The sequence below is a fragment of the Xylocopa sonorina genome, chromosome 12 (genome assembly GCF_050948175.1).
Source record: "Xylocopa sonorina isolate GNS202 chromosome 12, iyXylSono1_principal, whole genome shotgun sequence".
In the NCBI taxonomy this organism is placed as follows: Eukaryota; Metazoa; Arthropoda; class Insecta; order Hymenoptera; family Apidae; genus Xylocopa; species Xylocopa sonorina.
The window spans coordinates 10,872,292-10,898,524 of record NC_135204.1 but is presented as its reverse complement, the minus strand read 5'-3'; the positions used below and the strand labels follow the sequence as shown (position 1 = coordinate 10,898,524).

The following is a 26,233-nucleotide window of genomic DNA, read 5'->3' as shown; positions in this document are numbered from 1 at the left end:
AGCAAGTATAGATGAGAAATTTAGCGGGGCGAAGCGAGGCGAGGCGAGGCGAGACGAGACGAGGCGAGGCGAGGCGAGGCGAGGCGAGGCGAACCGACCGCTTCCCTTTAATGCAGGGAAATCAATAAAGTCGTGTTTGCAGCACCCTCCAGCTTTCAGGGGTCGGGAATAGAGTCCGTTGCTACCTTGGCGGCCGACTTCCGTTCGTCGTGAACGCGAACACGATTGCCCCACCTTCTTCGTGTCCTCTTCGCTCGATTTCCTGCCGAGACGGTAATCGAACGTACCGGAGGACAATCTCCGTCACGGACGATCCTCCTTTTCAAACAATTTCGAAATCGTTCCTGCCGCGTAATCAACACCAGAAATGGACCTTTCAAAATGCTATTCAAAAGTTCCTTTTCAAACTGTCGATCGTTAGCGAGTTATTCTTCGAAAGGCTAAACTTTCGAATCCAAAGTCGGCTGCCGTCCCTACGAATACAGATCTCCCGTTAATGCGAGATTTCATCGCGGATCGTTTTCTTTTTACACGTTTCTCGAATGGCAAACAGCCGTGCGACAATAGTCCCGTTCGAAGGCTGCGTGCGTAAACTCGATGGAATTCGTGACTCGCAGGGTACTTGGGTCGACAGCCCTAAGTCGGAAACTTTCCGGCTGGCTTATGCGAGTTCGAAAACTCGCCGAAAGGGATTAAGTCGACGACGACTCTAGCTTCGCCTCTTGGAAACGAGCGCTTCGTTCGAGCCACTTTAAAGACTCCGACGGTTTATCGCTCGCGAAATATCGTTCATAATTTCTTCTTATATCCTCGTAATCGGAATAAGAGAGATAGAAAAGTTTCTATCGATCGATTCCGCGGAGTGACGCATCGGTTTATCTTTCGATCGGATAAGAATAGGCGAACTCGTGTTTCCGCCTTCCGTTCCCCGGTGTATGGGATCCCAACGAAAGAAAACTGGCATTCCTCCGCTACGTGAGAAAGGAGATGAGGGAGATTGGTAGAGTTCTCATGAAATTCACGAATTCGCTTGGCGTATAAAAAGAGTGGGAAGAGAGGCAAGGTCAAACCGAGGCGAGATCAAGTTATCTTCGATTAACGATTCACCGTCCACCGACGCGATAATTGTTTTTATCCTGCCCGCCCCTCGGTTGGATCGGAAAGCATCGATCGATCGGTACGCGCGTCGAGCTCGATTAGCGAAACTCGAAATACCCACGGTGGACAGAGCGATTCATTCGAATGTAAATATGGAGGAAACAGCAGCCAGTTGGACGACGAGGGGGTTGGCCGCTCGCCAATCTCCATCGGACTCTCCGCTCAAGTTCACCTGGAATGTTCGGCTCGTAAACCTCCTCTTGTTTCCCGCATCTCCGCAGGGATCTCGTCTGATCTTTCTAGCGACGGCCGCTCGAGAGAGGGTCGTTCGGCTAATAGGGGGGTAGGGTTAAAGAGAAAAGGAGCAAAGGAGCTGGTGTGTGGCACGTGGAACGCCGGTCCGGGGTGGGATCGACGTCGAGTGGGGAGAATGCAGGGCTGGGGGTTAGAGTGGCAGAAAGAGAAGCTGCGAACCCAGAATGGGAATCGGCACTCGAGAATGGGGAAAGGGGATGCGTAGCGTGGAAAGTAGGTGGGGCAGGGGTGGGTTGGCTGGCTGGATGGGGTTTGGGGCGGCGGCGGTCGGTAGCTGTATTGATTCTCGGGCAGGTCAGGCTGGTGGGGCGCTGGGAAACGGTGGGGATGGCTGGTGGTTGGCGCGAAACACATCCCTGCCCGGACGGAGCTAACGCGAAACATCAGCCTGCAAATTGGTTAATTTCGTTCCCGAACTATCTCGAATTCCTCAAACTTTCCGCTTCTCCGGGATTCGATCGGTTCTCCGAGCTCGCGCTTATTTTTTTTATTCGACTCGATCGGACGTCCGATTACGCTCGTAATTAAATTTACATCCAAAGTTTTAATCCAAGTTTCATCGCTCGGGATCGAATCGAAGAATTCCGTTTCCTCGATTATATTTACGCGGAACTATACAATAAACGATAGCGGTATCAGCGTCTCGGAACGGCGATAGGGTTGACCCTGGCAATTTCTCCTTGAATCTCTGGTGGCGGAGGGTTGTTTGTAAGCCCCCCCCCCCCCTCTCTCTCTCTCTCTCTCTGAATATTGTTGACGCGCGGAGGGTTCGGTTGCACGTGTACGTTTCGCGTCGGTGTGTCTCGTGCAGCGATCGTTCGCCCGTGTGGGTATGGGTAACGTACACGTAGCATTGGCTGGCGCCAGAGAAGGCCTTCGTCGCCCGTTCCACCTGTTTGTGCTGGAGTTTCCCCGCTTCGAAACTTTCAGTTCCCAACAACAAAGTTCCCCGCTGGCCCAACTACTCCCGAATCACGTGCCGGATCGATACTTCCTAAGCCGCATAAATAAACCCACCACGCTCCACGACGCTTTGTTCGCCCTACCTTCCGCGTTTCCCGTTCGACTTTTATCAATCGACTCCTCCGATCATTCCCGATCGATCGGGATTCGAAACTAACAGTCGCGTCCCGTCGCGTCGCTACCGAACGCCTATCGATTCCCAATAAATTCCGCGTGGCTGTTAGAACCGGTTAAGCGTAAAGCTAGCCATTTCGTTCACGGTTCGCCGGCTCGCAATGGGTTTCCTCCGCGTACAATATCACGGCTTCTCTTCGCGTACAACACGGCACGCGGTACGAAATTAGCAAAGGTCTAATTCTCCGCGATAAGAAAGTGCATACGCTCGCATATAGAAGGGTGAGAGAGAGAGGCAATATTACGTTTGCAATATTATCGTCGGTTGCGTGGGTGCTGCTGGTTGCCTAGGGTCTCGAGTGAACGGCGAGGAGGCAACAACAGGAACCGCGCGTACCGGAAAAGGGAAAAGGGTGGAAAGAGAGTGGGTAGAGGTAGAGGGGAAAGGTAAGGTGGTCCGGGAAGAGAGCGAGCGAGGAGGGAGTGGCGCGGATAGGGTCGAGAGAGGTAGTGGGGGCGAGGATTCCGCGAAGCTCGCGGAGCACCAGTAGACGGCAGCACTGCGGGCCGCGCGTATCGCAGTCTCTGTCCGATCGTCTGCGCGCTTTTGTCTCTACGCTTGTCGACTCGCCGTTGTCGTCGTTGTCGTCGTCGTCGTCGTCGTCGTCGTCGTCGTCGTCTCGAGGGTGAACCCGTCGCCCCCACCCTCGCGATTCACCCCACCCCGAAAGATATTTTCTATTGTTGCCGTCGTGTCGTATCGGCGCGCACGAGTAGTGTGACGCTTTCGCGCCGGCATTTATCCGTCGGTTTCGTGATTTTTTCCTCGGTTCCTGTTCCCGGTAATAATAATCGCCGGAAAAGCAAGTGTAAAACGCGAGAGGAGAGGAGGGTGTGCTACGAGACGCGGCTGGAAAACCGGATCGGGAGGGATCCAACACCGCAGGGGGGGGAGGGGGTGGGGAAAAAGGTGATACAGTGCGATAAACCCGTCGGAGTTGGACCGGAAAAAAGATCGACGATTCCGCGCGGTGTCGCGCTTTGTGCTCTCCCGGGGTTCGGTTCGTTGGCTCGCGGTCGATGGGGCGGGGGCTGAGGTGCGTCGAAGGATCGTCGAGGACTTTTTAGTAGCGAAGTGAAATGCGCCTCGAATTGGCAACATTCCCAGACGCAGTGCTCCGGTGCGACGTCGCGTTCCTAAGCGACTGCCGAATGTTTTAAAAACGGATATCGTCAGCCTTGAGCCCCGTTCCAATTATCGTCGCGAGAATCGTTCGATCGATTTGACCGGGTCCGCTTCGAGGAAGACGCGTGTGGACGTCGGCAGTGAGCATCCGAAGGATGCTTCGTTTCGACGTAGAATCGTGATAAACGATACACGGTATCACGCATACGCCTACGCATATACATATGTATATCGATCTCTTGTGGCGCGTCGCGCAACATATTCATTCTCCGCGACTCGGCCGCTCGACGAATGATTGTGTGCTGTGTGAAGTAAAGTGAAAGTCAAGCGCGTCGGACGGCCATTTTTCATGGATAAACGTGCACCACCACGGTGACCGGCTCGAACTGGTTTCAATTCCACCGTTCCACCGCCGCCGCGAGACGTAAGTGTTTCGTCTCTCTCTTTCTCTCTCTCTCTCTCTCTCTATATATATATATATACCCGATAAACCGCAGCCTAATTATCGTTAATCAGTTGCGCGGAGGAAAATTGTTGACCGTTGGCCGCGTTCGAATTTGCAATTTCGATTGCGCGGTAGGTAACTCGCGTGACCTCGATCGCTTTCAACGGTAATCGCGGCCATTCCCCGTCTGGTAAAACTGGCAAATTTCGCGCACCCCTTTTCTTATTATCGACACGCGCGTGTCAAACTTTTTACCCCCGCGATAGCCGCGTAGTATCGTCGTGTACCGATACGCGTGTGTGTACGAGGGTGAATAAAAGGGAAAAGAGAAGAGAAGCGAGAAGGAGCTAGGAGGAAGGTAGGGGCACGGGGGTCGAGGGTAGTCGAGGGAAGGGCGAAAGGGTGAAAGAGTGGGTGTGCATGGGTGCGCGAGCAAGCAAGGGAGACGAATGGAAGAGAAAATGAATTCTCGTTGCCAGTCAGATAACCCGGTACGATCGATCGGAATATCTGCCGGTCCGTTGCCGTTACACACACCGCTTACACAGAAACGAGCTTATATATAGAACATCGGCCATGTGCCGAGCGTGTGCACCGCGCATACGTCCCACCCCGTACATATGTGTAGATGTCTCTACATAAACGCGTCTGCGACTCTTTGCGAACGACGGGAACGCATGTACTATGCATGAATACGTATACCAAGGGGGGAGCGGAGGAGGGGTGCTCGATTTAGCCGCGCCGCCACTTTTCAAGGAAGCACAGAAACGAAACTTTCCGCCAGCACTGGCTGAATTAGTTTCTCTTTTCTCCACTTTCTTTTTTCTTCCTCCTTTTTCCCCTTTTTCCCTCGTTCTCTGCCTCTTCACCTTCTTTGCTCCCTGTTTCACCTGCCGCTGCTGCTGCTGCTGTTGCTCATCGCTTAATTATTTTCAATACGGCACGCGAGTTGGTTTCAGCGCTAAAGGGAAAATTACTCTCGGCGAATTCGTTCGAATTTGTCAACAGCTTCCTTTAAAACAGCTTCATCTTTTTATCGTCGAATTTTCCAGTCAGAGATTCCGATCGGGCCGTCGGAATCGTTTAGCTGCGAGCAATGTTGGCAGAGTGGTTCAGTCATATTTAATCGAGCGCTTTTACCCGTCCAGATCCCTTCTTCGGACCGCTGCTGCCTAATTATTCACCAGCGGAATATTCGCCTCGGATAATTTCACGCCAAACTCGGATCGAACGTTTAAGATAGGATTTTAATTTGAAAATTGGTACCGACTCGACGCGAATAAACGGTTGTTTATCAGTCGTTGTCGCTTATCGTGCGCGAACCGAACAGACGGATCCCTCCTGGACTGTCAATACCTCGCCCAGATACTTGACTCGTACGTGAGTCAAGTATGCGCATAGATAAAACCAGTCACGTCGACCGTATCTCTCTTACAACGGCTGTTGTCGCATGTCAGACCCGCGCAAACGATATGCCAGTTACGTGAATTCGTTCGCTACCGCGTAATCTCGCAATGGCCGCGCTAGATCTTTTTTCTTTTTTTTTTCTTTTCCTTTTTCTTTTTTTTTTTTTTTTTTTTTTTTGCGACACCTGCGCTCGGTTATTTTGTCGGGCGAGGAGATAGAGGAGAAACGTCGAGCCGAAAATTCGTGGAAGTTTCTAGCCGGGGTCTAAACGGCGAGGATACGCGGAGCAGGGAGTAGGGTTGCGTGCATGGGTGGACCAGTTTGTATAGGCAGGAAAGAGCAACCGGTATCCGTAGAACCGGTTGGTGGCACGAAGGTAGGCGGTAAAAATCGGTAAACAAGCGAGCTCTGGCCAGGTTTATCGCGCCACCCCTCGTTGTCCGCCTCGCTATCGATCAAAAGTTTAGCTACAAGGTTCGCGCGTATCAACGAAATAGCACGAAATGGGGCGTAAAACGATCGATCCTCTTCCGAATTGGAAGTTTGCGCGAAGGTTCGCGTAAAAGTTGGTCGCGGGGAATGGAGTGGCGCAGCGACTGAGAACGCGACAAACGCAAAGCCGGGAGCGACGGCGCGAACTATTTATTTCCCCTTTTAATGCTCGTCCTAATGTAGACGAGCCGTACATCAACGGCTGCGGCGGCTACATAAGGGGAAGCGGTCGGTATGCGAGGAAGGCACATAATGCGCGTGGCCATGTGCATCCGTCGGAATGCAACGGCCTAGGTGAAATGCCTGGTCCCGTGCCAGAGACTTTAACCTCGATTCGCAATAAAACAAACTCGAGTCTTCTTCTTTTCTCCGTCTCGTTCCATCCTCGAACCGAAACAGTCGCGCGATAGATGTTCACCTCGTTTTCATTTCTGTTTCAGCCGCGATCCGGAAGGAGGCCCCGGGGACGGCCTGGAAACGCTGCGCAGCTCCAGACTACTACGCCCAGGATACAGAGCCCTATCTCCCAGCATCTCGAGAAAGGTAAACGATCGAAACGCGTGTCGTCGCGCGTCTAGCGTTAAATAGTTGGCGAACCAAGAGTTGGAGGTTTCATTGATTACGGCAGTCTCCTTAAGAGAGAACGTCTTAAAATGCATAGCCTCCGTAGGGAGAGAGGCTGCGCGCTGTAGAGGCAGGATAGACAAAAAGAGCAGGCTTTTCAAAGGGGAAGGAGCAGTTAAGGGTGGAAGGGAGGAGAGGTAGGATGGAAAGATATCTGGGGAAGCAGAGAGAGAGGCGCGCCAAGGGGAATAAATGGTTCGCAGAACCAAGAAGAACCGGTCCACAAACAAAAGACTCGTTGCCAGGTCTGGCTGAATCTCTGGTTTAAGGGATGAGGAGAGATGAAAAGAGTCGCAGCTCGTAGGAGGGAATTCAGGCAGGAAGGATGTGCTGACTCCCTAAGCGAAGAGGGGTGCTGATGCTGTTGATGGAACGGGCTGCGGGATTCTAAAGTCTTTGTCCGGAACGAACACTTCTTAATCCCGTGGACCAACGTTACTGCGTGCTGACTTTTTTTTTTTCCTCTTTTTTTTTTCTCTCCCCCCTTTCTCTGGGTTAGTCGAGCTCTTTTACCGTCATTCAATTTCTTCGCGGATTAATTCAGTCGCGTGTCAGATTATTTGCCAGCTAACCGCTAAACTCTCGACTAATTTTAGCTAACGTTCCGATTATTAAAACGATCAACGACGATCGGAATATTTGACGCGTCCTCGGCGGCGTGGTAAATGTCTGAATAATCGAGACGCCGTGTCCCGTATTAGAAACGTCAAATTTAAACCGTCGAGCCACCACCACCAGCACAGTTGGAGAGATGAAACTTCAAACTGCAATCCGATTTTCACCCCGGTGCAACGCTCCAATACGAAATGCAATAGTATTTACTTTAGATAATTGATGAACGCAACGTGACTCGGTAAAGGAAGGGCGCTATTCTCGGTACGGTTAAGTAAAGCCGCTATTCGGGAACTTTATTTCCAGATACATTCTCCTGTCCGATAGCTTTTGAATTGGTAAAGCGAATTGGCAGAACTAATTCGGTTCTCGATTATTCCACGTCCGAGGTGAAATTGCCCACTCAAGGCCATTCAGCAGTGAATTTAATCGTATCGTTCGATCGTCTGGCGGAACGCGTAAATAAGAAAGGAAGAAAGGAAGGAAGCGATAGTTGTCAAGTCGAAATAGAAACGATCGCATGTGCATCGCAAAACTCCCCTTACGTCATCGGACGGAAATATAACCTGCGCGATTGCTCTTCTATCGGTCGTCCACTCGACGCGAGACGAGCGTTCTATTCGATCGAAGGTCTCCCGTTACCCGTTACGTATCGAGGGATCTGGGGCATCGGTCGATTTCCTCCCCTTGGCGTCGGAAACCGCGGAAAGCGAAGAAATTTATGCGCTCGTTCCGGGAACGCGTCCACTACTGTTTCACGAGCAAAGATTCAAAGATCTTTCTTTCCGTGCGGTGGTGGTAGCAGGCAGAAGCGCGCGCTAATAAAGTAACGAGGACCCCTTTGAAGCGAGCCTGCGTCGCTGTAATTCCTCGCTTTCTCCCCTTTTTCTCTCTCTCTCTCCTCGTTCCTTCCAAAAATAAACGCACCGCGTAAAACACGAACCGGATGACACGTTGCTGAAAATACAACCGCGCCGTCCGATGATATTTCGTAGTAATTACCACTCGCTCGCCGAGAGGGAAACGAACATTCTTTTCTATTTAGGTGCTAGATACACCCTTCGGACTATTTTCTAAAAGAAGCGAAACGGGTGCAAGTGCACCGATCTAAATAGCTGCGAAAAAGATGAGAAGGGAACGGAGATTGCGCGGAAACGAGATTGATAGCGGTTACCAGTTGTACCGGCTGCCTGGCTGGCAGTCTACCAATCCTGGTTGCGAGTCGTCGACACTTGTTCTCCCTCTTCTTCTCGTCTTCAAAGAGAACCGAACCCAGACAATTTCTACCGTTCTCACGAATATTAGCGTAAATCAAAAAAGTGGCCGGTCTGCTCGTACTCTCGTGATGTACGCATTTAACGTTAGCGTACCGTGCAATGAAATTCGTTTGGACATCGGGGGAAAATTGGTGGCCGACGAGACTGCGCGGGATAGGAAAGGTCGTCCGGCGAATGCATAATATCGAGATCGATATTGGTCGCGTCGCGTTGGCATACGCGTTCACGTATGCGCAGTTGCGCAACATCGCGCGATGGACGGGCTGCGACTTTTGAATGAACCCAGAGAGACACACCGATGACTCACCGTCTATCGTTCGAATGCCATCCGCCTCCGCGTTCTCACCCCTCGCGGACAGAGAAATCTTCCCGATCGATACCACGCGTTTAATCACGTGCCCCGCGAGTATTGATTCGTTCCATTCGTGTCCCCGTCGAGGTTCGATTCGAAATCGGAGAAGAGATCTCATATAATTAGACGGCTGTAGACTAGTCTCAGAACTCGGATAATTATCGTTGCGAACTAACTTTGGGTTTGCACGATTCCATCTCGCGCCTCGCGTCGCGCTCTGAACTGGCAGGGAATTTTTTCCCGAACGATCGAGGAGCAGCACCGCGTTCGCGTTACGAATATCGATGACGTCGACGGCTCGAGAGACCGGTCCGGTGAGAACCAGTCGGGAATAAGCTCGGGTCGGACTCACGCCATTCCTGCTAACCTATATTTTCGAGAACACCGTCTTCGCTTACAAGCTTCTCTCCATTTAAAAAATACAATCGATAGTTTCGGAGTGGTGCAGTCCGTGGAGACGTACAAGCGTCTCGATCCTCGCGCGTCGCTCGGAACTTTGGGGAAACTTTGGCGAACCGAGTTTCTTCCTCCGTCTGAAGATTGTGGAATGCGCGGCGTAAACTTTTCTCCTCTCTTACGAGAAACATTCTTCTGACTAGCGATCGGAGTCAATTCGAAAAGGCACGGTTCTGGACTTTAAATGACGGTTGCATAATCTCTCTCTCTCTCTCTCTCTGAGAGCAGCAGCTGTTGATCGTTGAATTCCAGCGGGCGCGCGCACGTTCGGAAGGGGTCGAGGTGGTGCACGCAGGTGCAATCCGAGGATGGTTGCAGCGGGTAGCAGGTGGTGCACGGACAGATATCGATGAGTTGCTCGCAGCGGCGAGGGTTTCGATGGTCTAGCGAGTCATCGATTATGGAATCGTGAAGATATTCTATAATATACAAATATTAGTGAATTCGCATAGGGGGTGGCGCGGCAGAAAACCGAAAGTGAGATTAGGTTCGTTGGCAGCCCGCCAACTTTTCCCCTGCTCGCACGCACGCACGCACGCACGCACGCAAACACGGTCCGGATTTCGCGCGACCCGCTATTCCCGTACATCCGGGTGTTGCTTCGACGGATATAGAGGAGCGAGGCGCTCGTCGGTCCGTCGCTTTATTCTTCTAAAGATTTTCGATGGTGGCGCAGGATCGCAGCTCGTTAAAGGGCATATCGCGAGTCTGGTCGCAGCTGCGCGCACGCCTTTGCGTGCATTATGCATGCATACGTGCGTTGTCGAGCGACGACGATCAGGCCAGTCAGGCACGCCCACCACCGTCACCGTTTTCGCGCTTCCACTCGACTTTGCTATTTTCTCTCTCTCTCTCTCTCCTTTATTTATTTCCCTCTATCTACCTCGACCGAACGAATTGTCTCCAGTTAGGAGAGCTCGAAAATAACGAGTTATGAATCAGCGAATCGTGGGTCGTAGTAGACGCCGATCGAATATTCCGAGCGGTCTGGCCTTGGATTCCAGAAGGAGAACACTCGTGGAATTTACGACTAGAGAAAGTTACGATTTGACTCGATCAAAGAGAATCGCGCGCGGCTCGTAATTGCGGCTCGTTCCACGCGAACGGTTCATTCAACTTGTTTTCGTGGCATTTCGCCGTGCTGCTGTTGCAAAGTTAGCAGAGTTACCAACTCTGATATTTAACACGCGCCGGTTATCTTCTTCTTCTTCTTCTTCTTCTCGGCTATGAAAATATCCGGCTTCAATGAAGAAAAGTGTTACAACCCGGCTTATTGTTCGTTCAGGAAGATCAAGGAGCGATTCAGACTAGAGGTGCCAAGAAATCGTTGTGCAACGGGTGTCGTTCGCGCCGCGCACACAACCTCGCCTCGCCTCGCCTCGACACGCGAGTTAAATATGCATTTATCGCGCCACCCGTTGGGAAGAATAAATAATTCCTTCGGCGCAACAATACGAATTGTTCCATTGTGTGTAATTTCATTTATAAATTACGGCCGCCGTTTCGAATTTTTCTCTTTCCACGCGCGGTAGTAGCCAGACTCGAGCCGTACAAAGCGAACAAATTAATTAACTAATAACAGAACGGTGCGCGCATTGTTAGAAAATCAACGAGCATTTCCCCGTCGCGTTTCAAATGAAAATATCGTTATTAATTAGTTACTCTTTCTTTCTTCCCTCTCTCGTTTCTTCGTGGAAACAAATACTTGGGTGAAAACATTTTATTCCACACTTTCTTCGTTATGAATAATCATTTCCTTTGCGAATCCCATTGTTTGATAATGTTATAAATTCAATGTTAATCAGTGGGGATGCATTATTAATCTCTATCGATTCCTCGCGAAGAAAACAGATGGTAGAAAAGTGGAATTTAGCATTATCCTCTTTAAGGCAGCCACCGAGTTGGGAAAACGGGTCGATAACGCCGTCTCGAAACAACCCCCTTCCGGCAACCCCTCGTGCATTCCAACTACCCCGCGCAGCCTGGGCCAGGCTCTCTTTAAATTGCGTTACTCGCACAAAATTCCGAATATACGATAACTATACGTAATAAAAGGCGTTGCGTGGCCCCTTCTCTACGCGTTACGCGGTTCAGTCCCGTCAGCGTCTGGTGTAACAGACGGCGTCCATCGAGAACGTTCAACGCATGCGTCATCGCTGCTGACCCACGATATTTACCGGAAGCTTTTCTTAAGAGGGCACAACCAGATTCTTCCTGTTCGATGCTGTTGCTGCTGCTGCTGCTGCCACCGACTAAATAGCTACGCGATATTATATTTGAAAGCGTAGCCACCTAAAACGATCGCGTCTTCTCGTTGAATGAGACGTGGATGAGAGAGGAGGGGGTGGAGAGCGTGGAGAGCGTGAGAGAACCGTGCGGCGTGGCACGATACTGCAGCTGCAACAGCGGCTGCGACCGGTTTGATAATGACGTGTTGAACGAGTAAACGAGATACGCTCGAGAATGCCGCGTCGTACATACTTGGATGGAACGATACCGCGAAGAAAAAGGAGCAAAGGTCGCGGCGGAAGCGGGGCAACGGGAGAGAACAGACTCCGTCGGCCTACAGTGACACGCATAGGCCGTCCTTCTCCGTGGCCGTCGAAGAAAAAAGGTGAAATCGATACTCTCGGCCGCTCGAGCCGAATCTGATATTCGATCCTATCGTCTTACCTCCGTGTTCGCTACTTTTTTCGACATTCGTGCGAACACGTCCAACTTTTTTAGTTATCCGACACCTTGTTGTCCACGGATCGAGTTACACTAAACTGTGTTTTTTCCCATTTCATTCATCGTTCTACTCTCCGATTCTTCGTCGCTACGAGTTCGTTCGTTCGAAACACGCTTTTAAACGCGCCTTTCGCGCGATACCGGCAACTATTCATACATGCGTCGTTTGGGAAATTAGCTGCGAGCAACTTTGCTCGAGTTAATTACAAGTTTGAAAGCACGCGCGACTTTGGCGGTGGCAATTTCATTAAAACTTTCAAAGTTTCACGATCGAACGGCTTTTACCGGGGCCGTTCCACGAGAAGTCTCCGTTGATCGACCGGTGTTGCTCCTGTTTCGATTATCTCGTATACATATTTTCCCCAGACGGTTGTCGGCGAATAATGATCGTTAAATTTAGTTCAGAACGGAATCTTTTCGCGATAACTCCCGATTATCTTCGACAATTTTTCCGTCGATTAATCAACCGCCGCGTTTTCACCAGGCACGACTGTAATTTTGAATCTTATCGCCGGAGCGATTCATAAAAGTGGCAACCGCGTCGCGTCACTCCTCGCCGTACGTCCTCGTTTCTCTGACCAGCTCGTAAAGCGTACAAGCCGTAAGGCACTGTACACGTTATATCCGTTCAAAGTCTAGAGTCGATAAGTCGTTTCCTATCATCGATAAACGCAATAAAATTACCATAAACCAAGAGAGACCGGGTGTCTACGCGTTACGAAAGCCCGCGACGTTAACGCTTCGTTAATGTTCGTCTCGAGGGGCTGCCAGAGAAAATGGAACAGTTTTGGAAATACGTCGCGTCGCTTATTTATTTTTTTCCGTCCCGCACACCACGCACACGATCTCCGCAAGGTTCTGCCGCGCGATGAACCTAACGTATCGCTCGCGATAACCCTCCTGTCTTTCTGCTCGTAAATAGCGCGAGTCCCACGGGGTTATCGGTTGCTGCGCGAGCACGTAACGAAATCGCCGGGTTTCCGGGTAACGCGATCATCGACGATCGCGTCTACCAAAAACAAATTAGAAGGACGTAACGTAGCAAAAAATCACGTTTCTGTCTCGCGTTATCGGTTCGTCCGCTTCCCGTTTCGTATCACCGCCGCGTTCACTTTCACCTGGCATTCCAATTCGGATAACACGCTTCGCGATAACTTCTTCGCCGTTATTTATTCCCCCTCGTCCAGAACCGTCTACGGAATCTTATCCAGCTGGACTTTGTTCCGCGATCGATCCGGGGTTCGTTGATGATCGTCCAACGCCACTGGGGTGCCGTGCCCTTTATCCCCTCGAGTACTTACGAGAGAGAGAGAGAGAGAGAGCAGGAGGTCAACGTACACGAGAACCTGTTCTCGTGGTAACAGGTACCTTTCTTCCTTCCTTCCTTCCTTCCTTCCTTCCTTCCTTCCGTCCGATTCGAACTGGATAGTTTTCAGCTTAGCGAGTAGCGACGAAACGCGACAATCGAATGCGGAATACGTGGAAACGGAATTGCATTTGCAATTCGATGTTATTTATGACTCGAAAGAGCATCGATATACCGGAGATTACAAGAGGGAAGAATTTGTAATTTCCACCGATAAATAGAGATATTCGAAGGATGATAAATGAGCGGCGATATCATCCGGTTTCAATTAAAATCTCATCGGGAGGGAACGGTGAATAAATAATTTTCTTGCCACGCGACGTTTCTTTTTTATCGATTAATCGAACCGCGCGATCATCGAAAAAAAAAAGGAAAAATTGCGCGTGGAAACGGAGGCAGATGTCAATAATTGCATCGAAACGACTACCGTGTGTTTGGATCGTTTCTTCGAGCGTTGTTCCGTTAGAAGAAAGAAGGAAAGAAAGAAAGAAAGAAAGTTCGTTGAGCGAAAGAGGCGTCGTTCACGGTGCAGCCGGAAACAGGTTTCGGGCCTCTTACAAATGGCTGGCACCTCGCCAGCTTCTCGTAATACCTACGTCTCTCCTCCGACTGATCAACTTTTTATTTATTTTAGTTTGGCTGGTTTAATCCCGATCGGGTAGGCACTCGTTTTTATCGGTGGACGAGTTGCGACGACCTTGACGGTAGAATGGCCCGTTGCCGTCGGTTCGTCCGATCGATGACGCTGCCAGAACAGTTACGGAACGTAACTGATTTCCATGATATGCCAACGCATGCTGGGGTGGTTGCGATGCAGTGTCGGCAATTAGGGTAATTGCATTCCGCGCGTAGAAGAAGCTAGTTTTTAGCCGTTGGAAAAAACCGAGTTCGTAGCCGGTGCGTTGGCGTTTAAAACGAGTCGGTTGTTTCGGAGCAGCTTCGCGCTCCCTCGGCCGAACAACTACCTAACCGGTGCGGCTCGTCAAAGGACGAAAAAGGCGAAGGTCGAGGAATAGAGAGAGAGAGAGAGAGAGAGACCGGTTTTTAAATGGGCGCCGTAATTATTTCCCCCTGGCCTCGAACCCCGGAGGAATACGTCTAAACCGGGCTGGCCATTAAACCTAGACGTAAATGTCACCTATCGAGCAAAAGATTTCTCGCGAAAGAAGGGTCTCTCGATGCCGATTGTTTCGGGGAAGAATGCGCGAGAAAGAAAGCAGAAAGGAAACCAGTTGTTCGCGTCTGGTACACACGTGCTGCAGCGGCTCGACGACCCGGCTCGAATGTCCTTCCTCTCGCCCCTGCGAACTCACCGACGTTAATATTCCACACCCAGCTACGATTCGGATCGCGAGCACGGAAAGTCACGCGATCGTAATGCGGTGCCATTAACCCAGAATTCCGGCATTCTTTCCGTCTACTTCACCGACGGTTGAGGACGGTTTAGAATTACCTCTCGATTTATCGAGATGGAAGAAAGGTCGATTCAGGCCACACGGCTCGTACGGGTGGTAGAATCAGGATCGATCGGATCGTGGGCGGTCCGAATCCGAGGTCGAGGGAGAAGAAACAAGCTGCGGTCAGATTCGGCGAAAACGGGTCTGCCGCCAGCGGCAACAGTAAAAAACCGGTTGGACGATCTCCTCGCGAACGCTATGCGCCGGGTCGTGTACCTGCCCGGGGAAAAGGTAAAACAAACGCACATCCGTGATGTCGAGTCACGAAGGCCCGGGGAAAAAATATTTACTCGCTCCGTGTACCGTACCGGCCATTACAAGTGGTTAACGCGAACCATCGTCCTAACGAGAACCGGGTCGATCCCTTTATCGAAACGAATAGATCCGTCGAAACACTTGTTGCGGTCACCGTGTTTCTACCTTGTCAAAAAAGAGATTCCGTCTACGATCGAATCGTTCGCGTTCGTGTTCGCGTTCGTGCACCGTTGTTGCGCACGAATCCTCGCGCAGAAGCGAAGCAGAGACTCGTGGCACGCTGCTAGCCGGTTCGCCGTTTCCAGTTCACCGCGCGATTCTCCGCCGGTGCTCTCGTCTCTCTTTTCCCTTCGAAGAAGAAACCTGGCAAATCTTGGCTGAAATACTTTCGTTTATCATCGCGCGGTGCAACGTCAAGGTGAACGTCCACGATTTGCGATCTTTGTTAATCTTGGACTCCGGTGGTGTTACATATTTCGTTCGAATGGAATTGGATTGTTTGTGGAACAGCGGTGGTTTGGCGTAACAAAAGTCGGAAGGGGAAGATCGATGGAATGTAACGATGAAAGTCGAGAAGATTGCGCGAGAAGTGGAAGCGAGCGTAGTTTGCTAGGCGATCATTACTCGGACTAAACGGGATTACCTTCGACTGAAAACCTAGCTTGGATTCGCAGGTAACGTGCCGTTCGATCCGATTAAAGTCCGCGCGAAGCCTTTCAACGGGGGGAAGACGTCGACGACGGAACCACCGACGCAACTTGCTACTTGTCGTTAAAAAACCTATTCTCCGCCGTGAATCGGGTTCGATCGACTTTCGATTGTTACCGAATTAAGCGGGCGCGAAAGAAAAAGTAGCAGGTGCGCAGCTCCGTTTAAATTCCAAATATGGGAACGGAATCTCGAGTATCGAAGGTCTCTCGATTCGCGTTTTACAAAAAAGAAAGAAAGAAAGAAAGAAAGGAAGAAGTGGTTGGGTTTTCTTATGAAGACATTAACCCTCTCGGGATAGGGTTTATTCTTTTTCTTTTTTTTTTTTTTTTTGTTTTCTTTTGTTGGCCGCGTGACAGAGGGGAGCGCAGAGGACGGAACGTGGACCCCCGGGGAATCCAGAGGCGGTCGTCCTTCGACGAAATAATTGCGGAACACGAGCCAGCTCGCGCGCGCTCGCTCGCTCGCTCGCTCTCTTCCCATTTAATGGCCACGGTATTCGCCGCGCGTACACCGTGCAGTCGTTATCCTCGATTTATGGCCAGGCCTGGCCTGAATCCTTATGCGGCGTTCGGTTAGGCACAGGTTCCTTCGGAAAGGATAGCGTGCTCGCGGTTTAAAGGAAGAACCGGAGTAAGCCATAACTCCGGTATGGCCGTTACTCTCCATTTAGAGTGGCGCCTCTCCCGATCGTAATTCGACTGTATTCCGTATCGATTTTTTGGAAATTTTCAATTATTTGGAAAATTTATTTGTTAGACGGGAGAAAGTGGACGGTGTTGAATCTCGGCGAATTAGCTCGTTCGGTGGGTCCGCCGCGATGCAAACAGAAAGCTCGTCGCGGCGGGTTTCACGGTCGATCCTCGAGAAAGCCGGTAGATAGGAGAGATAACAATGCCGGGCAAGCATAAGTCCGTGGCAAATGTTTACCTTTGTTAATTAAATGAAACTCGGCTCGGTTCGTTCCGGTGCTTTCATTGAAACGAATCATTTTTTTTTTCTTTTAAATCGTTCGCCGGGTCGTAAAAGTTGCGTCGCTCGCGAGTCGCCCGATGAGTCACGCTTAGCGCTTATCGCGCAGAAAGTAAACCGCGCGGTCCGCACTTTCCGATACCCAGGACGCGCATACCTCCGCGTCAGCTTCTAATTAAATTCCGACACGAAAATACCTCGGTGTCGGTGGCGATGGCGATTGCGATGCCGTCGAGACACGCGACGTATAAAACGCTCCGAATAACATTATCCGGTTATTAACAATTGGGACAGAGCAAGTTACCGGCAGCTGCGCCGCCGCCACGCAACTGCGCGTCTTCGCGCGCGGGCAAACCGTAACGCTCGTGTAGCGCCACGATTAGACACGCCACGTACTTCGCACAGAACCGGTTCTCTCTCTCCCTTTCTCTCTGTTCGACGAACACGAGGAGACGTCGAGCAACACGGCGCTCGTTCGCAAAAAGACTCGAGCTTCGGTTCGCTTCGTTCTCGACTTTCTCCTTGCGTAATCGAACGCGAGACTCTCCAGACTTTCTTCTCCTCCTCTCGGACCGAGCTGCTGGACCGACTCCGCTCTTTAAAACCGTCCGAAAATACTTTGCTCGCTCGTTAATGAAGCGTTCCGCGTTCGCGCGGGAATTAGACCGATCGCGAGGCCGCGGTGTGGATAAACGAAAGATACAGGCTTACGTAATAATTGGACGGGCTCGTTTTTAATTTACGAGCAGATAGACGAGCGAGTTCCGAGAAAGTTTACACGAGGCGTAGATACACGAGCGTACAACTGTGCAAATACGGAGGAGAAACAGAGTATTTCATTCGATCGGTTATCGAATAAATATATTTACCCACCGTGATAAGATAAAATAGTTGTTCGATCGTTTAGTTTTTCCGGCTGTTTTATTTCTCTCGTGCTCGCGTTCGCTACACTTGTAACGCATATCGTACGTGTTAACGCGGATGGGGCGCAAACGATTCGGCCGTATTTAGTTATTTTCCATTCAATCCACGTGTATCACGACTACAAGTGTATCGAATATTCTAATTAGCTGTAGGTCAACGATATTGCGGCGACCGGCTGACGATTATTCAGATCACAAGCGTGTATAGCGGTTATTTCCAGCGAGCTGACGCGTGACTCATATTTCCTCGGCTCTACTTATCGGCGATTTTCTTTCGATTAATTATTAGAAAGGAGGAGGGAGGGGTTGGGGAGGAAACGGTATGAAATTGCGGTGTTAAGCAGTCGCGAGTTGCGGAGTCGGGTTCGTGAATAATGCATGCCACCGCGCTATATACGAAAATGCCAGACACGCTACTTCCATCTATATGGGCGCGCAACCGTCCGGCAGAAAGAGTAAAAGATGGTCGCGGTGCATCGACGTTTCGCTTTTACACGCGTGCTAGTTTCTGCGACGGACAGTCATCCTACCGGCTATTCAAATATCTCTTTTTGTTTCTATTCTCGCAACTGGAATAGCGGAGTACATCCTCCAGGCCACGTGCCGTCGTCGTCGTCGTCGTCGTCGTCGTCGCGCGTCGATCGCGTTGAAAATTTATGGGGACGACGTAAATTCATTTTCAAACGATCGTCGGTTAAAGTTAACGGGTTAATCTTCGAAATTCCTACCTTTCGGATTCGAGTCACGCGTGCGTGCAATCCATCGGCTCGATTCGTTACTGACCGGAATGGATAACGCTCGTCTTCCATGAAATCCAGAGGTGCGGCGCTACGATTGCCCTCGGAATTTCCGTTCGAAAAGGGTGAACCAACGAAGCAGGCAAATCAATTAAAAAGTTTCCGCCGCGGTGGCACTCGGGCGAGTTTTCACCAAGTTTTCCAGCTCGTACATAGTAGCGAGCGAAACTTGCGCTAGAAACTGACGATACCAACACACCAACGACCGATTCGTGGTTGTTTCCCTAACTTTCCGACTTTCGCGTCCAACTTGTTAATGGGTTTCCGCGGTGACTCGCCTCGCCTCGCCTCGCCTCGCCTCGCCTCGCATCCTCTCTCCGATTCCGACCATTCTCCAACGATACACACATCCACAAATTTTCTTCCTCCCCCCCGATAACACGAACGTTATCTTTCTGTTCCAGGTAAGAAGACGCTCGTCCGAAGGTTTTCACTTTTCCCGGTTGCCACCGAAATTGGTACTCGAGGCGACCTCGTAAGTTGAATCGAACGCTTTCGAGAGAAACACCTTGAATTTCTCAGCGAACTACGATACTATCCGATTACGCGTGCAAAGTCCGTGTAAAGCGAAACCGTATAGATGCTGCCGCATCGTTCTTCCCTCCCCTTTCTCTTTTTCCGTGGCTAAAATCGCTCGACTAAGGTTGCCCGACCGACCGTCCAGGAAGCTACGGCGGCGATAACAGTTTCGGTTATCACCGCGAAACGCGATAACGTGCCACGTTCTCTTGGTAAGCGTAATCGAATCTTCCCCCTACCGACGTTATCATCGGACTCTCCTACTCGAAACCGACGAATCCCTTCGATTTTTAACCATCGAAACAATTATCTTTCTCGCGATTACTCCGATAGCTGCTGAATTCCGCGTCTACGTTTCGCAAACGTCTCGACGCTATCGATGCTTCGATGGTTCGGCAACCTAGAAAACGAGAGAAGGTGAAAGTGGACAATGACGAATAAGTAGCCGGCGTGTGCGCAGGGACCGAACCAGCTGGCCCGGCATCTCGCGTTTACACGATAGCGATCAATTATTTATCTCGCGACGTCTGGCCAGCGGCCAACATTTTCCAACGATTCTTCGTCTATTTATACACCCTTGTGTGTACACACGCCCTGCTTCGATACGTCTTCCCGTCCTTTTTCTTTTTCCTCGGTCTAACCCAAATTCACCGGATCTTTCGCTCGCCGGTGAACAAAGAACGTTTTTATTTAGAATCGGTAAAGCGTAATCTCGAGGCTCGAGAGATCCGCGTGCGTATCGACGTGTTTTCATCGCGAGAGGAGGGGTGCCGGTGGCTCCTTTACTCCCTCCGATCAATTACTCGACGGTGTGTATTGATCCGACGGCTCGCAGAATCCCTCTCTTTCCGCCCCTCTTTCCTCGTTTCGAGTCCGAGTAAAAGTTTTAGCGAATCTTGCCGCTCGGATGATAAATCGGAAAGGAACGAAGCGAGGAGCGGGCGCGTTACGGGACTTTCCTTTTGCACCTTGCCTCGTTTTAGTTACACGCGGCCACCCTTGATATCGGTTTCGACGATCGCGTAGAAGAGGAGGACGGTTTTTCAACCGCGCTGCGGCTGGTGCGTGTACACAGCGACGAGACGATCGTGGCGAGGAAGGAGAAGGAGAAGGAGGAGGTGGAGGTTACAACCGGGGTTTAATGAAACCAGTCGAGGTCCGTAAAACCGGTTCAGCTAGTTCTCTCGCCTCTCGACGTTCCCCCTCGTTCGCTCCGTTCTCTCCCTATCGGACTGCATATCTCAGACACGGATCGCCGCCAGTGACTACTCCTGCACTCGTCTGCTCTCGGCTGTGTAACCTTGCCTGTTCCCTCCACCCACGAATTATGCCGCGTCTCTCGATACGTAAAAGGCTCGGCAAACTAAAAGGCACGGATCGAAGCTCGTAAAGAACGGTATTAGAATTGCCAAAAGCTACGGCTTCGCGAGAGGTCCGCTCGCGTCCGATACCGAGAAGCCTTTGAACCCAACGACCGCTTCGCTTCTCGGTCGCGAAGAACAGAGAGAGAGAGAGAGAGGGGGAGTGTCACGTCGGCGCAGTTCCAGAAAAAACAAGGGAGACTTTCCGGCGCGGAGACGCCGCGGCATTAAAGCATAGCCCGGATGAATCCATCCTCCTCTCCGTCTCTCGTCGAGCGTTCTCGGTTGCGCTCAGTTTCGACCGCGGACCGCATCGGAAACCGTCTCGTCCAGGAATAACGACTGCCACGTACACGCGCGAGCCTCGAAGCCATTGGCGCGCGTTAAACTCACCGAGAGTGGCCTCAAGGGAGGTCAATTGGTCGTGACGTCACTGGCGCAACACAATCAAATATAATGGCCGAGCCAGCAGCCTAAGCAAAACACGCGACTGGTTCGTGACCCGAACCGAAGAGAGCTCCGTTCCCATTACGTTTCATTTTTTACCGATCTTTCGAACCCCGCCGCCGTTTGGACAACGCGGCGTTAATTAGCCAATCTCGATCCGAGCGACGACAATGCTCGAAAGTTGTTAACCATTCCATTCCATTCCATTCCATTCTACTTGCCGCGATTATCGATCGACCGACAGCCATTAGAGACATACCGCGTCTGTCGCTCGGTTTCATTGTTCGCTGCTCGGTGAAACTCGAACGATCGCGTTCGAACGCGCATTGTTCTCGCGCGATAACTCTCCCGACGTTGCCGCGGTGTTGCGCATACCTTTCGACGAGATTAGATTTATTTTATCATCGTTCGAGTAACCAAGCCAATGCTAATTTATTAATGGAGCGGTAAACAGGCAGAAAGAGAGAGAGAGAGAGAGAGAGAGAAAGAGAGAGGCCGTATCGCGTTCGTCCGCGTTGCGCTTCGTACGTTACGGCTGGCGATTTTTACGCAAAGATTCCCGAGTCGTCGTACCGTGACCGGCGGTAAAATCATTTTTACTGTTATACTTTCAAGGCCGTCGACTCAAGTACGGCTGTAAAACATAATTACGAACGTTAAAATTACACTGGCTGGCCAAAGTCTGATAATAGGCCGGAGTGACGAAGCCGTCGAATCGCGTCGAGGCTCCCTGTGCGTTCATCCGTGACATTTCAGTGGCATAGGTGCCACTTCGTGTAGGAGGTGGGGCGTTCAGGCTTTATCGGTCGTAAACACGCGAGTAATTATCGTAGCCCCGGCGTAGCGGCCATCTTGGCCCGCGGGCAACTGACATCCGGTACCGCTGACCATTCGATCGTTGCGATCCGAGCTACGACCGATAGACAATCGAGAAACGATCCGTCCACCTCTCGCGCCTTCTCGAACCCCCTTAACGCCGCCGCGGCAAGTTCAAGGTTTTCTACAACTCGAACGCGACGATTACGTAACGATACGCCGATAAGCCGCGTAAGAAAGTAGGGAAAGTTTCGGAACCCGCTAGGTGTCTCGTTCGTAACGACGAAGAAACGTCGCCCGCGTTGGCCCAGTTCTATCGCTTGATCGAAACACGTTTATAAGAGTAAATTAGACAGTGTACGCGCTCGGAAGAAGAAAAAGTTTCAGAAGAAGAAGAAAAAGAAGAAGAAGAAGAAGAAGGAATGGAAGAAGACGAAGAAGAAAAAGAAGAAGAAGAAGAAGAACGGGAAGGAAGGAGGTCTCTGGCTGTTGGCCAACCCTTTTATTTTTATACCAATTCCCGCGGTATCGTTACTCGCCGTCCTCACCCCCGATCGCCATTTTCCCCTCCCACCGGTTTCGCACGAAAATCTCCTGCTCCACGATCCGTTGGAAATAAGTTTATCAACAAACGCGCGGGAGATCCTCGGTCGTTGCAGGGAGTGCCGGCAGAAATAGAACTGTCTGAAAATAACCGTTCGGCAAGACGAGACGCGAACGGCCAACGAGAAACCATTTTCCGATCCCCTTCGTTGCTGTTCTCCATTCACCACCGATTCGAAACGCTCGTGGTCGTCGGTAATTTAAAAAAAAAATCCTCGCCGTTATCAACACGCGCGTCGTTCATCGATCGACTCTAAAGCGTTTAAATGCCCGGCAGACTCGGCGAACCGTGTCTAAGTTGATCCCTGCGAGAGCCTAGCGAGGAGGACGAGAACGATATCCATCGAGCCAGGGGTCGCTTTGTCCCTCCTGTCAAAGGGACTCGGTGTAGCCGGCTGTTTTTCTCAACTTTCCACCCATTCAAAAGGGCAATCGGTCGAAGGTTCGCGTTCACTACCGAGAATAGCTCTTGCCAGTTTACGGGAAACGTACAATTTTCGTTTAATCGCCCGTCGCTCGGGGCTTCCGCTTAGTTTCCTTTTTTATGTTCATATTTTCATTTGGCCGTGTCGCAACCGAAATGGAAATGAACACGGGAATGAAAATTGTGTCGCTTAAAGCGGTCGGGAACGTACGCGACCCGCTTGATTCCGATCGATACGTGACCGAACTTGGAGGTAATCTAAAAGCAAATCCTTCGCAAATACAGTTCGACGTTGGAATTCAATTACGGCGTTCGAATGCGCTCGGTTCGGTCAGAAATTACCGGTTCTGGTCTCGCTTCGAGGCCTCGTCTAATTCCGATGACCCGGTTTAAAACGGGGGCCGCTCAGGCGCGAAGCGAACCCAAACAAGACCGGTGGAAACGAAAAAACGGAGGCGACTCTCGGTCTCGTTATTCGAGCGAACCGATCGAACATCGTTTCGCGTCGACGAGAATAACGGATAGAGACGAAAATTATTATCGCTTAAAGCGAAGCACGTAGTCGCTGCTCGATTACGCGTCGCAACGCGATGCACGCGGAACAGAAGGAGTCGCCGTTGTCGTCGTCGTCGTCGTCGTCGTCGTCGTCGTCGTCGTCGGGGGGTTTGCGAAACGCAGCGATCCGCGTAACACGTACTCGGACGAGGCATGTACGTACGTATTCCGGATAGACACAGGGATCCGCGCGTCGGATAAACGCATCCATCCCGTCTATGCAACGCCGTTGCCCGCTCGAGTGCTTCTCTCCTGCCCCTCCGGGTAATAACAGTAAATCCTCGGTAATAAATCCCTCTCTCCTTCTCCTCCACCTGTTCCGCTGGTTCCTCCGTTTCTTCTTCTTCTTCTTCTTCTTCTTCTTGTTCTTCTTCTTGTTCTTCTTCTTCTTTCACCGTTTCCGTGCATCGCGATTCTCGATGGCGATAAAAAACTATCGTATCCGACGGGATCGATCGACGTTAATCGCGACAAGGTCGAACGATGGCTGACCCGATATATTTAATGGTTGTTTCAGAAAAGAACTCGGCGCGCAACAGCCGACGAAGACGCGTGAGCGAGGGTGCCAGTCGCGAGAGGCTAGAGAAAGATAGCGAGAGCAATCTAGCGACGCGGCAAGAGGACCGGGAGAACAAGGGTCCGCTCTCGGGTAGACCGAGCAATCGTATACCGCGAACGGTGTTGGAAGAGGCGAACAGCGGCTCGAGTACCGCCTCGAAGCTACGAAAACGAGGCATAGCCGTAAAGAGTCCGGTGGAGAGCGCGCCTCAGAGGCCGGTACGACGAAGACCGCGGCCGACGGGTCTCGAGACGAAACCGGAGGCGGACGATCCAGAAGACTCGGCGAGCAACGCGAACAAGTCGCCGGAGAAGGAGGAACGTCTCGGGAACAGATCGGAAGAGTGCGAGACAGTTCGCGGCGGCGCCGGCGGCGATGAGGAGGAGGCGGACCACCGGGAGGATCACCGCGAGGAGGAACGTTGCGATCCGTTGACCAAGAGGCTCAGGACGAGCCCGATCGCCGCCGGTAGGAGGCTTAGATCCGAGCGGAAACCTGCCGGCAGGGGTTCCGAGGAGCAGGCGTCCGATCCGGAGGATACCGGCTCGCGAGAACAAGGGGAACACCGGAAACAGCTCCTGGACGAACCAGAGCCCGAGAAGCTCGAGGAGAACGAGGAGAGCCAGTCGAGGGAACGGGACAGGGAACCGGAACCGCCACCTCCGAACAAAGTAGACCCCGGGGGCGACGACACGGTTCCCGAGCAACGGGAAGAACAGGTGTTCGTCAATGGATCGGTGCTCGACCCGTCGTCGACTCTCGGCGACGAATCTACTACCGCCGCTACTACTGCTACTACCACCACCGCTACCGCTGCTACCACCCTCCTCCTTGATACCGCAGCGGACGCGTTAACACCGAGCGACAAGCCCGACGCGGTCGACGCATCGAACGGCGAAGACCAGGACGACGGGGAACGGGAACGGGAATCAGAAAAAGGCCAGAGGGAGGAACAGGAGGAGGAGGAGGCGGGGGTGGAGGAGGAGGAGGAGGAAGAGGAGGAGGAAGAGGAGCAGCAGCAGCAGCAGCGAAGAATCGAGTCGACCACCGAGCTAGGCACGGAGGATAGCGTGGGTAGCGCGAACTGCGCGAGGGCGGCCAGCGTCGAATCGGTGGTCGAGCTGCTGGAGTCGAGCAGTCAGGACTCAGGCTCCGTGCTGGAGAGGCTGAGTCCGCTTAGTAGCAGCGGCGGCGGTGGCTCCGGCAGGCAAAGCCTGCTCCTCGAGCAACAGCGGGAGCAGGACCGAAACCGGCACAACGAGAGCCCTGTTATCCTAGCCGAGAGATTGAACAAGCCGCCACCGCCGATCGCTGGTCACCACCTACATCACCTGCAACAGTACCATCAACAACACCATCATCAACCACCGCCGTTGCCGCACCATCACCAGCAACATCACCATCACCAACAGCAACGCTACTCGACCGGTAGCCCGGTGATACACCATCATCTTCAACAACAACAACAACAACAACAGCAGTTGCACGGCCAGCATCAGCTAGCGAGTAGTCCGCACAACCATCAACAGCAGCAGCAGCAACAGCAGCAGCAGCAACAACAACAGCAACACCATCACCATCTTCATCATCACCAGCTGGCCCCGTCGAGCAGCCTCCTCGAGGTGCAACAACAGTCCCACGCATCGAGGGGCGGCGATGAGGCCGGCCTCATGGAAGTGGAGGCCGGGGCCGGTTTACCTGGTAGCGGAGCGCTCGCCGGTGTACCAACGGCGGTCGGTATCCGAGCGGTCGGCCCCGCGAGCGGCACCTATGGAGACAGCGGTTCCGACAGCGGGGTAAGCTCGCTGAGGAGCGCCGGTTCCGGCGACGAGAGAAGCGGCAGCAGGAGCTCCGCGCTCAGCGTCGACGAGACGACGACCTCGTCGACGCCCGCGCAAGCCGCGACGCCCGCCAGGGTCTGGCACGTGCAGAGCGTCCAGCACACCTCGTTACTGATGGCTCACCCTCAACCGCCTCCGAACGCGGCCGGACCGAGCTCCGCGGCCGCGCCCGCCACCGTCCCACCGGTCGGCTATCAAAGTCCCGCGCCACCCCCGGGTCATCATCATCCCGCGGTGGCCAGCGAAATGCTCTGGCGATCCCAAAGGTATCCACCGTTGCCGCACTCTTTGCTCGGACCTGCTCAACCCACCACCGAAGAAATAGTCGAGAGGGAGAGGATGCTTCGGTGAGTCCCCTCTGCTCTCTTTTACTAGAACTAGTAGACAATCGCTGTCCCGTAAATTCGATTCATCAGCGAAAACCGTGTCGTAGTTCGTCCTACGCGCTCTTTTTGCCGGCTCATCATTGACTTAACGACGGACACGACCGGGTAAATTGCCGACGTGACCAGTCATAGGTTCCGACAATTTCAACGTATCAGAGCTTTAAACGGGCTAC

General features: G+C 52.0%; 2 protein-coding genes across 2 annotated transcripts in view; one reads left to right on the top strand and one right to left on the bottom strand.

Moving 5' to 3' along the window:
• Kdm3 (Lysine demethylase 3) overlaps positions 1 to 26,233 on the top strand; it is an 83,985-nt gene that overhangs the window by 18,520 nt on the left and 39,232 nt on the right. The window contains exons 7-8 of the mRNA XM_076905776.1: positions 6,461 to 6,563; positions 23,792 to 26,021. Coding sequence (XP_076761891.1) covers positions 6,461 to 6,563; positions 23,792 to 26,021 — 2,333 coding nt within the window. The remainder of the gene's footprint in view (positions 1 to 6,460; positions 6,564 to 23,791; positions 26,022 to 26,233) is intronic.
• LOC143429718 (uncharacterized) overlaps positions 1 to 26,233 on the bottom strand; it is an 86,493-nt gene that overhangs the window by 36,028 nt on the left and 24,232 nt on the right. The window lies entirely within an intron of this gene.